A 16551-nucleotide genomic window follows, 5' to 3' on the forward strand; every position below is an offset into this window, starting at 1 on the left:
GATGGGTGGTTTGGAGCATCTCATGAGGAGAGACTGTTGGAGCTGGGCCTGGTTATTCTGGAGAAAGGAAGGCTCAATCCATACCAATATCTCAAAGGAAGGTGCCAAGCGAATGGTGCCGGACTCTTCTCACCAAATCACAAAATTGTTGGGGTTGGAGGGAACCTCGGCAGATCATCCAGTCCAGTGCCCTGCCAAAGCAGGGTTATCCAGAGCAGGTGACACAGAAACGCATCCAGCTGAGTTTGGAATGTCTCCGCATGATCTCCCCGGGCATCCTGTTCCAGTGCTCAGCCACCCTCATGGAAAGTTCTTCCTCATGTTGAGGAAGTGTTTTAGTTTATGGCCATTGCTCCTCATCCTGTTGCTGGATACCACTGAAAATGATCTTTTCGGTGATGCCCAGCAACAGGATGAGGAGCAATGGCCATAAACGAAAACACAACGTTTCGCCTTAACGTGAGGAGGAACATGTTGCAGGTGGCCGAACACTGGAACAGGTGTCCGGGCAGGGCGTGGAGTCTCCCTATTAGGAGAGATTCCAACCCCACCTGGACGCGTTCCTGTTACCTGCTCCGGGTAACCCTGCCTTGGCAGGGGGGTTGGACTGGATGATCTGCAAAGGTCCCTTCCAACCCTAAATATTCTGGGATTCCGTGATTCAGAGCTGCCACCTGTTGCGGCCGCGAGGCCGCGCGGGAGGCGTGCGCGCTCCCGCGGGCGGGGGGGGCGGCGCGCGTGCGCGAGCCGGCGGCGCCGGGCAGCGCGGAGCGGCCTCTTCCTCCCTCCCTTCTCCTCCTCCTCCTTTTCCTCCTCTTCCTCCTCCTCCTCCTCATCCCCGTCCCGGGAGCGCGCTCGGGCGCGTGCTGGCGGCGGCGGGGGCGCGCGCGGGCTCGGCGGGGGCGCAGCGCGGGGATTGTTCGCGCCGCCGCTCGGGGAAGCGGAACGCGGGGAGCGCTCCCCGCCGCGCCCCCGCTGCCTCCTCCTCATCCTCCTCCTCGGCCGCCTCCGCCTCCCGCCCCGCCGCCCCCGTGTCCGCGCCGGACCCCCACCCCGCCGCCAATATTCCCGAGATCAAGCGCTACGCGGCGGCGGCGGGGCCGGCGGCGGGGCCCGGGGCGGGCGGCGGGGCCGGCGGCGAGAGCAGCGAGGCCGCCACCGCCGCCATGGAGGCGCTGGGACCCGGTGAGAGCCGCGGGGGGGGCGCGGGGGCCGCGGCCTGTCGGGCCGTGACAGCGGGGGAAGGAGGCCGCGGGCCCGGCGGGGCGCCCCGGCAGCAGCGGGGCCCGCTCGGAGCCGCCGGCGCTGCCTGGTGCGGAGGAGCCGCAGCGGGTCGCGAAACTTTGCGCGGGGGTTGCGGATGCCCTCACGGCCCCGCTGCTGCCGGGGCTACCGGGGGACGCGCCTCGGTGTCCCCGGGGTGAACGGGACGGGACTAGGAGCGGGACAGCGACAGCGAGGGGACGGGGACAGGCAGGGCTCTGGTATCACAGAGATGTGCGCCCTGCAACCTGTGCAATGATAAGTTTTATGTTTGACATTGAGCCATTTCTGAGAGTTTAAGGTGATACTGTCTGAAAATACGGTTGTTTATTTCTTTAACAAAGTTCGCTTAAATATTGGTGGGTTTTTGCATGTGGTGTTTTCCTGCTTGTGTCTTATTCCATGATTATTCTTCTACCAAATGCCTGCAGGATGTATTTCTAGCCCTCGGTGGCCTGTACACCTGACCCATCAAGTTCCCATTCAAACGATTGGTATAATCGAAGTGATGTTAATTTTGGTGTGATAGAAAACGGTTATTGACACAAAGGTGCAATTCCAGAAGAATCCAGAGTTTGAGGTAGTGAGGGCTGACTCAGAGCCTGCTGTATGTGTGTGATGTATCGTGGCCTCCCTGAGTTCCAGCTGGAGAAGCAGATCCTCTTTCAGTTTTGAAAACTGCTTCCTGTCTGAAGCAACTCGGTTGAGGTGCTTAGTACGTAATGATTGTGAGATGGGAGAAATTAAAATATAACAGCACATACAACCCTAGTCAGGCTGATCAGATAAAAATCCTGTAATGCCAGGGCAGCCTGGCTTCAAATGGGAGAACAGTTTTTAGCTGATTCTCTGGAATCCTTTGAGAAATAACTTTCGGAAGGAGGAGATGTAAGTTTTATCTCCTTTGGACAGAACAGAGGACAGCGTTGCTGTGCGTGTTTACAGAACTTGTGAATACCAAGGCAGGAAAATGGGTAAATATAGTTGTCATTTAATCTCTTGCAGGAGGTCAGTGCCTGCACTTCCTTCAGACTAATTAGCATGGGATTAATGGATCATCTCTCGTATCCAAATAAGCACAACAAACTTTGATTGCCCTTAATGATTCATGCTTGTCAAGGCAGTTGTAGTTTTTTTAAACACTAACTGTACCCCACAACTGGTCTGACTGTGACGGAGCATGATCTGTCAGGCTGGTGCGGAGCCAGGAGCGTGTCCTATGGGGTGTCTGTCTCCGACAGCCCCCTGCCACTGTGGCTTTGCAGAGCTGATGTGGCAGTGGGCTTCAGCTGCTTACATGCTCTGTGTTCCTTCTGCTTAAAAGTATTCCAGGGCTGGTGTCCTCAGGTTGGTAATTTTATTTGGTAATGCAGTAGCCAGTGGATGGCTTGTAAATCTGGTGTGGAATCTCCTGGGATTTGGTCCTGGGCTTAGTTTATGGTTGTGTTAAAGTTTATTGCTGCACCCTGAAGTGTACTCAAATAGGAGTCACCTACCTCTCCTCTCTCCTGGTACAAACTCTGAGCCTTTGTCTTACATGGATGCTAAATTTGCCCTGAGTTTTATGATAGGTTTATTATTGCATTCTAGTGAGACTTCTTGCCCTCTCCTTTGCTACTCTACAACAGAGGGAAGACACTTTGATCACACTGAGCCCTGCTCAGATATAGACAAACCCATGAAAATATACCAATGTCATTTGCTTTATATGCAGTGTCAGCTGAGGCTGTGATCGATTTAAAAAAATAGTCAGTTTAATCTCGTTAACGTGGTATCTCAGATCTTAAGACTTTGAGGAGGGTAACTGAAGGCTTCCCTAGTGACCAGCTTGCATGTGAGTAATGCTTCCAGGCCTCTAATAATTTCCTCCTTAGAGTTGTTCCTGAAGCTCTTTTTTGTCCTAATAAAATACCTCCTCCATGTCTGTAGGAGTCCGTACCTGTCTAATGCTTTCTCCCTTATCCTTCTATTTAGAAGAAAGCCTGAACCTTTCCTCACTCCTGTCTTTCCGTTGGAATTTTAAATTGGATCATTAACATCTGAACTTCAAGCCTGTAGTGAAAACAATGACAAAATGTGGCTTTTGTGGCTGTTGGTTTGTTCTGGAAATGGAAGTTGGGATGTATTTATCTTTGCATTACATGAAAATACGTAATATTTGTATGGTTGCATTCCCTGTCAGGACTCTGTGAAGTTCCTAACCACAGTCATGAATAAATGCCACTAAAAATTTAAGAATTATTTATGGCACCTACCTATACATGCTTTAGGGAGCACATTTTTTACCTTGAAGTTCTGAGCAGCTGGAAGGCTGAGCCTCTTTGAACGCCTCTGTTTGCAACCTCGGAAAGCTTAAGATTTCTTCCTGCCCAGTCAAAAAGTCACGCATAGCACACCTGAGAGGTGCATGGAGTGAGCCATCACATCTCATACATATTTATTTGACTTTCCTAGGGCCCCCAACCAGCCTTTTCCAGCCGCCGCGTCGCCCAGGCCTGGGCACTGTTGGGAAACCCATCCGTCTCCTGGCCAACCACTTCCAGGTTCAGATCCCCAAGATAGATGTTTATCACTATGATGTAGATATCAAACCAGAGAAACGCCCCCGAAGAGTCAACAGGTAGGAGTTATTTGATAAAGGTTTACTGATTTAAATTAGCTGTATATACCTGAATGTAAGAAAGCTGTGCATCCTAGGAATTCTCCATCTGCTAAAGGCCTGTTTGTGTTTGTACTGTGGTCAGCAGCTGCCTTTCAGTGAACTATAATATTCTTATTTTTATGAAGATGTGTCGCAATTGGCCCATAATCTGGAAGGCTCTGGGAAATGTACTGAGCATTGACCTCCAGCTGGTTTTATTTTACAGTCTACAAGTGAATGTCCCTGGTAATTGTTCCACAGTCTGTTACACAAACGTGTAGCAGCTGAGGGGATGTATTTCAGCTTGTAGATTTTGGAGTCCACACATGTGGATCAATCCACAGAGTGCTCCTACCCACCCCAAGGCAGGTGCTTTTGTCTGCTCCTGTGTTTGAACATCTCTCCAGATTCCTCTGCCAGTTTTGGCTGTAGCTCTGCTGACAGTACAGATACCTGTACAGACACCTGTGTGTGCCACCTGTGTCTTAACCTGGAGGTGACTTTTACAGCTCCTGGTGTGACCTGGGGGTGCTCTCATGCATTATTGTTTTTCATATCTTGCTCCTTTAAGAAAAAGTGAAAAACAGGCTTTTGAATTGTGTAAGCCCATTGCTGAATTTTCTGTTCTTCCACTTAACTCAATGAATCACTCCCTAGGGAGGTGGTGGATACGATGGTGAGGCACTTCAAGATGCAGATATTTGGGGATCGGCAGCCTGGGTACGATGGGAAGAGGAACATGTACACAGCACACCCCTTACCCATTGGCAGGGACAGAGTAAGTGTTGCCTTAAGTTTCTATGGAAAAACTTACAGTGCCATTGGAAAAGTGTTCTTTTGTTGACATAAACCCAAAACACTGTCACACCTATTGGTGTAGTCTTGGCAGGGCCAGTTAGGGTCTCTGAGAGCTCACTGGTGTTTTATTGAAGTTTGTGTCTTTGGGTTTTTAATTCCCAGCTCTTCAGCTGGAGAATATCACGAGACGTGAGAACTACGTTGTGCTCTTATAAGCTGCAAGGAGATTATTTTTCTTTCACCCTGATGGGAACTTCCCTTTTCTCTGTTCTGACCCTCGTTCTGTTGCTGAATGATAAAGTCGTTGTAGCTGACAATGGCTTTGGTTGGGTTTGGCTGCACTGTGGAGATACGTCCTCCTGTTCCATGGGAACAACTGGATCAGCTGTTCCTGCCTTGCACGTGGACCCGAGCTCTAAACAAAAGTTCACCCCATCTACTGATCTCCCAAGGGATCTCGTCATTGCTGCGCCATGGGGGATGCCCAGGATGAGGTCACAGTTTCCCCTGGGCTGTGGGGTGTGAGAGTCATCCCAAGTGCTGTGCCAGAACTCTTGAGATTTGTGTTTCCCAGCGAGTCTCCTTCTTGACCAAAAGGTTTTCTTGCCTTCCCATTTGGTTCACAAAACATCTTGCTATTAATTGGCTGACTTAAAAAAATGACTCACCGTTCTCCAGAGCTTTGATGTCACCATACTAATTACTCCTTAAAATTTACATTTAAAGATACTTCAGTGCAGTTTCTCACATGAATAAATGACAAACTTTCAAAGTCCTGAGGGAACCAATTGTAATGTTTTAAGGTCATTACCCAAACTAATCATCAAAAATACAGACTCAGAGGACACCTAGGAGAAAACTGTACCATTGCTGAGTGTTGTGTCTGTCTGCAATCCATAACAAAAGCTTGTGCTTAATTCTCTTGTGCCCATGGCAGGTGGATATGGAGGTTACACTTCCAGGAGAGGGGAAGGACCAGACATTTAAGGTTTCCATTCAGTGGGTGTCAGTCGTCAGCCTTCAGATGCTGCTGGAAGCTCTGGCAGGGCACTTGAATGAAGTTCCTGAGGATTCTGTACAGGCACTGGATGTAATCACACGGCACCTTCCCTCCATGAGGTGGGTACCTGTGGGGCCTTCCTGACTGGGTATGTCTTCTATCCATCTTAACATCTGTGTTAGTTATTCCTTGCTGCTGCTCTGCTGCCCATTACACCTCTGTGGTAGAAGGGATGAGGGATACAGCCATGTAATTCAACACCTGCCTTACAAATTTGCACTAGAACAGGGAAATGTGATCTGAACTAAGGCCTTGTGTCTGCTGGTCATGTTTCTAACAGGAATTTGCAGTACCCTTTCCAGCTGTACTGTCAGAAAAGTGTTTATGTGCTTGCCATGAGTGAGCTCTGACAGTTATAACATGCTGTAGAAATGTGTTTTAAACACTATAGGTGTGAATGTAAAAAGAATATCAGAAAGAAATGATCAGAGTATTAATTCTCTGATTTTTTTCAGGTACACCCCTGTGGGTCGCTCCTTCTTCTCCCCTCCTGAAGGTTATTACCACCCCCTGGGAGGGGGCAGGGAGGTCTGGTTCGGTTTCCACCAGTCGGTCCGGCCTGCCATGTGGAACATGATGCTCAACATCGATGGTGTGTAGGAGATTCTGTCTCACTCATGTAACAGAGTTCTTTGTGCTTCTCAGTTAATTGTCCTATCTTTTTATCTTAGTGTCAGCGACTGCTTTCTATCGTGCCCAGCCTATCATTGAGTTCATGTGCGAGGTCTTGGACATCCAGAACATCAGTGAACAAAGCAAGCCTCTGACAGACTCCCAGCGTGTCAAGTTTACCAAAGAAATCAGAGGTAAAAGCTTGTCCTGAAGCTGCTGCAAGAAAATACTGAAACCTGCTCATACTGTGTCGCATTGAAAATTTGCAAGGCACATGAGGAACTGGGCCGTTCCTTTTTGCCTTCATCCTCCTCAAAGGTGATTCCTGTCCCTGAATTTATTTTCTGTTGGGTTTTCAGGTCTAAAAGTAGAGGTTACCCACTGTGGCCAGATGAAGAGAAAATACCGAGTTTGCAACGTTACCCGGCGACCAGCCAGTCACCAGACGTACGTATCAAGCACTGCCTGACAGTTCTTAAAATCTTCAACCTCGTAAATATACCTGGAATATATTTGGTATATTGTTTATGCAGAAATAGTTGATTCTGGAGGTGAAGCAGCTGTGTGGCTTTACAGGCATGTTTAGTATTAGTGGAGTAGAGGAATAATGTGGGTTTTGACCACTGCTTTATTTCCTTCAACCCAGGAAAATTGAGCTATATCCTGGCTTTTAAATACAGTTGTCAAAAGCTCCCATTTTTAAAATAGCTAAAATATGAGAAATTCAGTATATAGACTAAAATCTTTTCATAAAGAAGAGATCCAGTAGCTAAGGAAAATAAAGATTTGCTAAAGATAGTCTGGAATAGGTTTTTTATACCATTTCTTCCTTTAAAAAAATCTGACAAAGTCTAACCAGAGCAAACATAATTTCTAGGTTCCCTCTGCAGCTGGAGAATGGGCAGGCCATGGAGTGCACAGTAGCTCAGTATTTTAAGCAGAAGTACAGTCTGCAGCTGAAATACCCTCACTTGCCCTGTCTCCAAGTGGGACAGGAACAGAAACACACGTACCTGCCGCTGGAGGTAAGGATCCGAGCCCTGCACTGTGGTGTGTCCTCTGTTAAATGGTGTCACAGCACCTCTCCCTGCTCCTGTGCAGGTGTGTAACATCGTGGCTGGCCAGAGGTGCATCAAGAAGCTGACAGACAATCAGACATCGACCATGATAAAAGCAACAGCCAGGTCTGCCCCAGACAGGCAGGAGGAGATCAGCAGACTGGTGAGTATTTTTCCAGCTGCACAGTCTGTATTGTCACTTTTCATGACATTTCCAGAGCATTGGAGCAGGTGATGATGAGCAGCATGACCAAGAGAGAATTTAAAAAATCTGTCTTGGTTAAAACAAATCCCACCTAAACAGAAAGGCTGTTGATGGCAAAGAGGGCAGAGTCACCTGAAGCTTTAGTGTAGTGACATCAATACTTGTCTTGTCCCCAGGTGAAGAGTAACAGTATGGTTGGTGGGCCTGATCCATATCTGAAGGAGTTTGGAATTGTTGTCCATAACGAAATGACAGAGCTGACAGGCAGGGTTCTGCCAGCCCCAATGCTGCAGTATGGAGGCAGGGTGAGTTTCCACGTTTTGTAAAACTCCTTATCCTGAGGTGATTGAAATTCATGAGATGTTTTGTGTATCTTCTCATGAGGCTTCTTCTGGTGGGCTACAGTCAAAACAGAGCAGTACTTTATTTCTAGTTTGCCTTTGGTTTTTACCTAGAACAAGACTGTGGCCACACCAAACCAAGGTGTGTGGGACATGAGAGGGAAACAGTTCTATGCTGGCATTGAGATTAAAGTTTGGGCTGTTGCCTGTTTTGCTCCTCAAAAACAATGCAGAGAAGACTTGCTGAAGTAAGTATTTTCCTATTTATTCAGGATTCTATTGCAAGGTGTGTTTTTCTCATGTTTCTGAAAAGTGATTTGTGGTATAAGTTGATTTTCCCCTGCCCTTCAAATTACCCTACAGAATCCTAAAGAAAGAGGTTGTGTGAACCACTGATTGGTAAAAATCATGGTTGCAATAATGCTCAGATAAATTAGGTGGATAAGTAAAAATTTACCAGAGCATCAGTATTAGTTTGGAAATCTGCCTCAGGATGTTCATCTCAGATGTCTCTTTCTGTAAGGCTTGTAAAATTACAGAAGCTGATGACCTTCCTCAGAGAGAATTAGAGTCATGTTAACGAGTTCCTGATGGGGATAGAATTGCTAAAAAATAATTGCTGTAGTGCTGTGAAATAGCAGAAATAGCTTAGATCTGGTTGATAAAACTGATGAGTGAACCATAGTGAAAAGGCCAGGACAAATCCACTTCTATTTCAGGAGTTTCACAGACCAGCTGCGCAAGATCTCCAAGGATGCCGGGATGCCGATCCAGGGGCAGCCCTGCTTCTGCAAGTACGCCCAGGGTGCAGACAGCGTGGAGCCCATGTTCAAACACTTAAAGCTGACTTATGTTGGCCTGCAGCTCATCGTGGTGATTCTGCCTGGGAAGACACCTGTGTATGGTATGGAGAAGGGGCTGTAAAGTGATCAGGAGTTGTACTGCAAGTGGGTGGCAGGAAGGAGGCAGAGGAGGTAATGGGTTCTCTTTAAAAGGGTGTTTTGGAGCTGGTTTGTCAGGCCTGATTGGAGAACTTGTATTACCAAAGAGCAAACTGAACCTTTATCAGTGAAGTTTCAAGGATCTGAGTTACAGTAACATTTGAAAAAAAATAAGAGCAAGCAGGAACCACTGCCTTATTTTCTGTCACAGCTGAAGTCAAGCGGGTTGGAGATACTCTTCTAGGCATGGCCACACAGTGTGTTCAGGTAAAGAACGTGGTCAAAACCTCACCACAAACGCTGTCTAACCTGTGTCTGAAGATCAATGCCAAGCTCGGGGGAATCAACAATGTGCTGGTACCTCATCAAAGGTAAGAGTCAATCAAAAGCTCTTCATAATGTCTGCATTGTCAAGGAAAATGGTGTTGTTTTGTTGTGTTTGCTAAAATGATACTTTTCAAAATAAAACACGCTTTAGAAATTCCCACAGTCTGGAGTGGACAGTGGAGGATATGTCTGCATTTGGAGTGTTCCCAGTAAGCCCTGAGCCAAGGGGAGTCAGAACCATCCAGCAGTCAGAGCCACCAAGCTCACCAAGGTTTTTTTTCCTGTCTCTTTCCTGCCTTTGGATTCACTCAGTCTACCTTTTCCTCTTGCCACCTCCTAAAGCATCCTGTGTTTGCTTCCAAATTGAAAGAGAAGGAGTGAGGAGGAGTGACTTGGAATCAATGCTTGTAACTTGGTCTGCCTTTGACTCTGTCCTTGTCACTTTCTGTTCTTTCTGGACTGTAAGTGCTTGAGGCAGCGAACTTTATCCTTAAAGATTCTGACAGGTTTTAGTTCTGTTCTGTGCTTTGGATGCACCTTCCTCAGCTGTAATTTTTTTTTGTTGTTGTTTGTAGCCCTCCTTCCTTTGCTCTTCTTATTTATTATTATGAGTTGATAAGAGGCCTAAAGCACCTGTCCTCTCAAGTCAGGGTGAGAAAGTTGAGGTTGTTCAGCCTGGAGAAGAGAAGGTTGTGTGAAAACCTCACAGCACCTTCCGGTATCTGAAGGGGCTGACAAGGAAGCTGAAGAGGGACTGTAGTAATGGATTCACACTAAAAGAGAGTAGGTCTACGTTAGAGATTAGGAAGAAATTCTTCCCTGTGAGGGTGGCGAGGCCCTGGCACAGGTTGCCCAGAGAGGCTGTGGCTGCCCCATCCCTGGAAGTGTCCAAGGCCAGGTTGGCCAGGGCTTGGAGCAACCTGGGATAGTGGCAGATGTCCTTGCCCAGGGCAGGGGGTGGAACTGGATGGGCTTTAAGGCCCCTTCCAACCCAAACCCTTCTGGGATTCTGTGATTCTAACTAAAAAACCTTAATCTTATCAAACAGGCCCTCGGTGTTCCAGCAGCCAGTGATCTTTTTGGGAGCAGATGTCACTCACCCTCCCGCCGGGGATGGGAAGAAGCCATCCATCGCAGCTGTGGTGGGCAGCATGGACGGGCACCCCAGCCGCTACTGCGCCACGGTGCGCGTGCAGACCTCGCGCCAGGAGACCTCCCAGGAGCTGCTCTACAGCCAGGAGGTGATCCAGGACCTGACCAACATGGTGCGGGAGCTGTTGATCCAGTTCTATAAATCCACTCGTTTCAAGCCCACGAGGATCATTTACTACAGAGGGGGAGTGTCGGAAGGACAGATGAAACAGGTATTGTCTGATAATTTTTTGCTGCTTGTGAAAAGGGATTGATACATAGTTACGTGGATTATAAGGGATTGGCCCTTGAAAAAAGATATTTATTTATGTAGATTATATTTGTTATTGGAAAAATTAAGTTTCCTTGAATTGTCCTGGGCAAGCACAATGTACACTTACCCGTCTGATCATGTTCCTTACGATGTGGCATTTCTACACAGGGAAAAAAGCAATCAAATACCTACTGAATTCATCACATAATAGTTAAATCTTCTGCTTGTAGGTAGCTTGGCCAGAGCTGATTGCCATCCGGAAGGCCTGCATTAGTTTGGAAGAAGATTATAGGCCAGGAATAACCTACATTGTTGTGCAGAAAAGGCATCACACCAGGCTGTTCTGTGCCGACAAAACTGAAAGGGCAAGTATTGATTCCATGAGGGGGAGGTGATGGCACAGGAAAGTGGGATTGTTTTATTCATTGGAGTGGGATCTGTCTTGCCCACTAAAGCTGTACAAGCAGCAGCAGTACTGGGTGGTAACAGGCTTTCTCTAGCAAAATAACCAGTTCCTCCCTTTTTTATTGCTCTACATCAGATGGAACAGCTTGTTCCCCCTTTTGGAATAGGTGTGCTCAGTATGCAGTATTTGTGTACCTGGAACTGTATCCTAGGTTTTTATAGTCCAGGATTCCTGATGATGAGCTGACCTGGCTGTTCACTCTGTTCCCTGTTCTGTTTCCAGGTGCATCTAAGATGTGCCTGTGCCACAAATCCACAGGCCAGCTGAGGAACCTTCTTTAGGGAAGCGCTTGATCTGAGGTTTGCTTAAAAACCCAGATCTCTGGGGTGTGAGGGCAAACAAGGGTACGAAATAAATTTATCTCAGGAATCTGCATTTTCAGATCCTGAATTACTTGTGTAGGCTTTATCCCACTCTGCAGTTTTAATGGTGCTGGCAAGGGTTTTATTTTCCTCTGATGACACACCAGCTGGATTTGGTGAAGTTTCTAAAAATGAATTCACAGAGAACATTTTCATTCCTGCTATGTAAACGACCTTAATGTTTTTTCACCTTTTTGAGCAGTAAATTTTCCAGCAGCTTTCAATAGGGCCTACCTCTGAAGGCATTTTTGGGTCACTTCCAAAAAAGCCCATGGACTAATAATAAACTTTTCTCACTAGGTGGGTAAAAGTGGCAACGTACCAGCAGGCACTACTGTGGACAGCACCATCACACATCCCTCTGAATTTGACTTTTACCTCTGTAGCCATGCAGGAATTCAGGTAATGCCAGCTCTGTTGCCCTCAAGCTGTGGGACTAAATCCTTGTAGTTGTTGGGAATTGTCACTTCTGTTTGTCGCTTGGCAGACTCAGAGCGTGTCGGTGCCTGCTTGGCACTGACTCCTGGGTGCCTGCTGGAAGGTGCAGCCTGCAGGTACCACCTCTGTGCTTGTTGCTGCTCTCCAGCTGACTGCTCACCTGTTCTCTGCAGGGAACCAGCCGGCCCTCCCACTACCAGGTGTTGTGGGATGACAACTGCTTCACAGCAGACGAGCTGCAGCTGCTGACGTACCAGCTGTGCCACACGTACGTGCGCTGCACCCGCTCCGTCTCCATCCCTGCGCCCGCCTACTACGCCAGGCTGGTGGCCTTTCGGGCCAGGTACCATCTTGTGGACAAGGATCATGACAGGTAAGGAATGGCCTTGTCCTCCTGGTAGGCAGGTAGTGAAGCTGAGCTGTGCCGCTTGTCCCAGTTGTTCACGGGTGTGTGTCTGCTCACAGCGCTGAGGGCAGCCACGTGTCGGGGCAGAGCAACGGCCGTGATCCGCAGGCGCTGGCCAAGGCCGTGCAGATCCACCACGACACCCAGCACACCATGTATTTCGCTTGAGAGCACCTGGGAAGATGAGGCAAAACAACAACCCATGCAGTCCTGAAGTGTTTGGAAGCCTCCTGCTCTGTCCAGGGCCGGGGGATTTCGGACTGCCCACTACCAGCAGCTCCGGACAGTCGCACTGAATCTGTTCTTCACTGCAACGTCTGATGCACCAACACAATTGAGCCATTTGTTTCATTGTTTTCTGTACTAGAAATCCATAGACTTGTCTTTTCTGATGCATTGGACCGAATTTTTACCTCAAAGCGCAAAGGCCGATCATCCTGAAATTTTTCAAGGACTTGGCACGAAAGGTTTCTATCAAATCTTTTGCTAGCTGTGGTTTTTCAGTTCTCCTCATCCCATGAGCTGACAGTGACTGCTGCCCTGTCTCCGTGCCCTGCTTCGTGAGTATGACGTGATGGCAAAATGTTTTATCCAGCTCTCTGTAATCCTTCTGTCGTGTGGGGCCATAGATTTTTTAATGGAGATTTTAGACTTCACTACTGTAAAATGCCTTTTAACAAACATAACTTTCACAGGTATTGCAGTTTTTTGTCAGTTTTACTAATTATCTTTTTAATCTCTGCAGTCTTGGGCTGCAAAGCAATTGCACTATACTGCGAGTTAATAGGTGGTTCTTGTTCTGTGAATGTGTAATATAACTAATAGTGATGCCTGTCAGTAGATTTTAATGATAATGGTTATAAATAATACTGCCATGGTATCGTAACAAGTACTGAACCATCATTTCCCCCCTCTAAAAATGATAAAACAAAAAAAAAATTTAGCTTTTAGGTATTTTGCAAACTTTTACAAAAGTGCCCACTTTATGCTGCTGTGTGGTTTGATAAATCTAAGTGATTTTAAAACTTTTTTCTCATAGAAGGTTTAACTTTGGCAATAAATCTTTGTTTTTTAAGCCCCCCCAACAGTGTAATTTTCTAGCTGAGGATCGTGCATGAGTTTAACCAACATTCTCGTGTCGTTTTCTGAACACACAATTTGGCAGTTTCTGAAACAAATTAGAAAAGACGCATTTCCATGCTTTTTTTAAGAATTATTTTTAACTGTTTTATATTCACTGTTGGTGTCCTGTCTACAACATTTTTTATAAGCTTGGAAACTGGGTGTTCCGTGTAGGAAAGGCCAATGTGTACAGTCAAAATGTATTGTGTGACAGGCAACCTGAGGACTTGTACCAGCATTTTGAACTGTTTTTTTTCCTGGGAATCTGGGTTGCCCACACAACTGCATTTACAGCATGTTGAACCCGTGTGAGTCTCAAATGCTGATTCTATCCCAGCCTAGAAACTAGGGTTTTTAATCTGCTTGGCTTTTTTCAGCTGCAACCTGCAATCCAGAACAGGGACCTGGTTTCCCTGGTATTCCTGTAATCCATGAACGTAGTAATTTAAGACTAGATTCCTTATTGTACACCTGAGTTAGTGCAGATTAAATCTTATTCCTAAATGAGGAGGAGTTTGAGAAGCCCAAGGATTGCACTGTGGTCTCTGATACTTGTGTGGGGTTTGCTGCTAAGTTGTCTGCTGTCCCAAAGCTTAGGAACCAGCCCCCTCCAAATTTCAGCAATAGGAAATGCTGTTTCCTTCAGTCTTTAAGCTTGTAAATAAATGAAAGTTTACATTTCTAAATGCTGTTGTTTTCAGTTGTACCAGAGTACACTGAACATCTTCAAACAGTTTTATAACCTCCTTGCCAGTAGTTCGTCTCATAAATTAAGTTTAACCTCTTTTCATTTCTTTTGAAAATGGGACTGAAGTGAACCCTGCCCCTGCATGTGCCAGGACAGGTTTTGATTGAAAAAACAAAAAGATTCTTTTTAGTTTTTTAACTTTTTTTTTAAAGAATACCTCACTTGTGTAATAAAATCAGGACATGTGGGTGGGAGACTGACCGCTGCTTTTCTCAGTACTCGTTCAGGGAGAAGACACAAAAACCCTTTTTAGAGTGAACTCTGACTGACCCAACACACACAGAGAACTTTGGCACCTTGAAAAGCACCTGAGCACCTGTTGGAGGTGGTAGGATCCAAGATCCCTGATTTGAGTTTGTGCACTAGGAATGGGGCTGGTTTAACAAGGGTGCATAAAAAATGAACTTTATCACCAATTAGTTGTCCAGTGCCAAGCACTCCTGGTTGAGACTGAGGGAAGGGAGAGCCTCTCCTTGGTTTGCCTGTGACTGGATATTTGACCTCAGACCAGGTGGAGCATCAGCCCCTGGCGAGCCCTGGGCCGGCACCTGTGCAGGGCTGGTGTGAGCCCACCCTGGGCACAGGGCTGGAGTTTTGAGGGGAAAGCACTGAAGTTCAGGATCCAAGTTGCAGCAGTGCTGCCCTAGGCAGGTCTGAGCCCAAGTCTGGAGGACTTGAGGACCTGGTGAGCCCTGTGGGCCTGAGTGACTCGTTCTGCATGTGTCAATCAATGGGAAGATGTGCATTCTGTAGCTGTAGTTTTAGGGTGTTTTGATTTTTGTTTTTTGGGGTTTTTTTATAAATAAAGCCTGTTGGCCACTGTTTAGCTCTGTGGTGTGAAAGATTTTAAATGTAGCAAAGTTCAAAGAGTTGGGGAAGGGGGTGGTTGATATATATAAAAAAAATATATATATTTAAAAAGGGGGGGGAGGGGGCAGAAATCCTGTTTTCCACCCGGTTCTGCTTGCTTTGTCCCTGCTGAGTTCCGAACAAGCTCTGGCAATCCCTAGTTAGCCTCTCTCCACCAGTCTGGCTCTTGTATTCCTGTGAGTTACCCAGGGTCGTGCCCGGAGCTACATCCAAAGGGCGCAGAGGTCGGTGGACGGGATGTCCCGTGTCCACCCTTGCTCGGCCCTTCGGATGGGGACGAGCCCTCGTTCAGAGCCGGTGTCTGACAGCCCTGACCCCCAACCCCTTTGTGGATGTGCTGTAGGAGTTTTCTTGCTCAATAGCGAGGGAGTGACTGCTTTCATTTTCAGAAGGCAGGGCCGGAGGGCATTGGATCCACTGCGAGGCTCTTTCCCTGTGCACTGGAGGAAAGATCTTGCACTAAATATCACTTACAGATTTTCTTAGACCTTGCTATTGACATTTTCATATTTCTATGTCTAGAGGCTGCAACTTCAATGTAAAATGTTTGCATTTGTTCAGTTTGACTTCTGATGTAATTTTTTGGTTTCTATATTGTTAGACTTGTAATGTTTCAAATGGTATTTTATTAACTTTGGGCTGGATGTATGTCTCTAGCAATACGAGGTACTTTCTAAACTGTCCTGGGGCTCACAGCCCTGTGTCGAGATAAGATGCTGGTTGTGTACAATTGCAATGTATTTTTTTTTTTTTTAGCCTGCAGGGATATTTTGTGTTCATGTGTCCAAAAATAATAATAATAATAATAATAAAAAATTGGCATTCTCGTGCCAAATGTTCTGTTTTTTCTTATTGCTGTCCAATAAATGCAATGTACAGAGTGAGCAACCAATACTGTTGCCTGTAAACAAATGTCTTATTTAACTTTTAATTAAAACTTGTACACAATGTGTCACCTGTGGAACTCATTACCACAATATATCTATTTCTGATGCATTAAGAGTTAGCAAGTTACAGAAATATGTATGGGTGACATCTCCAGGGATCCTAAAGGAAGCTGAAATTGCAAACCCAGGGGCGGGGTTCAGAATGGGCCTATTTTTTTAATGTTTGGGAAATTACAGAGAAAATTTGGTGTTAATGGACTGTACCTGCCTGGAGAGGGGATTTCTGTATCAGAGAGATGCAATGAGTACAAGAGCGGTTGGCTGCTTTATCTTCTCTATGTGAGGTGAGGGTTTGTCTCCTCAGACAGCTGCGCTGCACTATAAATACTGCAGAAAGGACAGGAAAAGCTTTTGGAGGAGGCCAGAGCGTGGGAGCTGTGACTGAAACCGGGACAGGATTGTCTGAAATCCCCGGCACCTTCTGCAGCCCTGCATCAGGTGTTAGCTCCGTTTGCGGGGCAGATCCTGGGACTTTGGCACTGAGGTTGCTCAGCCTCATGGAAACCTGAGGAGCTGAAACCCCAATGTTTCTTTATCCTGG

At 46.7% G+C, this 16551-nt stretch overlaps 1 protein-coding gene across 1 annotated transcript; it reads left to right on the plus strand.

Moving 5' to 3' along the window:
- The first annotated feature begins 804 nt into the window (after nucleotides 1-804).
- LOC309581793 (protein argonaute-4) lies at nucleotides 805-16018 on the plus strand. The gene is made up of 18 exons (XM_082296590.1): nucleotides 805-1185; nucleotides 3718-3883; nucleotides 4562-4682; nucleotides 5640-5821; nucleotides 6218-6354; nucleotides 6434-6568; nucleotides 6734-6821; nucleotides 7252-7399; nucleotides 7476-7595; nucleotides 7814-7942; nucleotides 8093-8226; nucleotides 8698-8882; nucleotides 9131-9290; nucleotides 10295-10610; nucleotides 10882-11016; nucleotides 11780-11881; nucleotides 12091-12290; nucleotides 12383-16018. Exons 1-18 carry the CDS (start codon nucleotides 1167-1169, stop codon nucleotides 12489-12491), a joined length of 2586 nt encoding a protein of 861 aa, XP_082152716.1. The 5' UTR covers nucleotides 805-1166; the 3' UTR covers nucleotides 12492-16018.
- The last annotated feature ends 533 nt before the right edge of the window (nucleotides 16019-16551 follow it).

Source organism: Coloeus monedula (assembly GCF_965178545.1).
Source record: "Coloeus monedula genome assembly, chromosome: 24".
NCBI classification, from domain to species: domain Eukaryota; kingdom Metazoa; phylum Chordata; class Aves; order Passeriformes; family Corvidae; genus Coloeus; species Coloeus monedula.

Excerpts from the sequence above, each read along its gene's own strand:
- LOC309581793 (XM_082296590.1), top strand. Across the intron at positions 6,355-6,433 it reads CATGATGCTCAACATCGATG|TGTCAGCGACTGCTTTCTAT; the intron begins GTGTGTAGGAGA and ends TTTTTATCTTAG. Across the intron at positions 7,596-7,813 it reads AGGAGGAGATCAGCAGACTG|GTGAAGAGTAACAGTATGGT; the intron begins GTGAGTATTTTT and ends TCTTGTCCCCAG.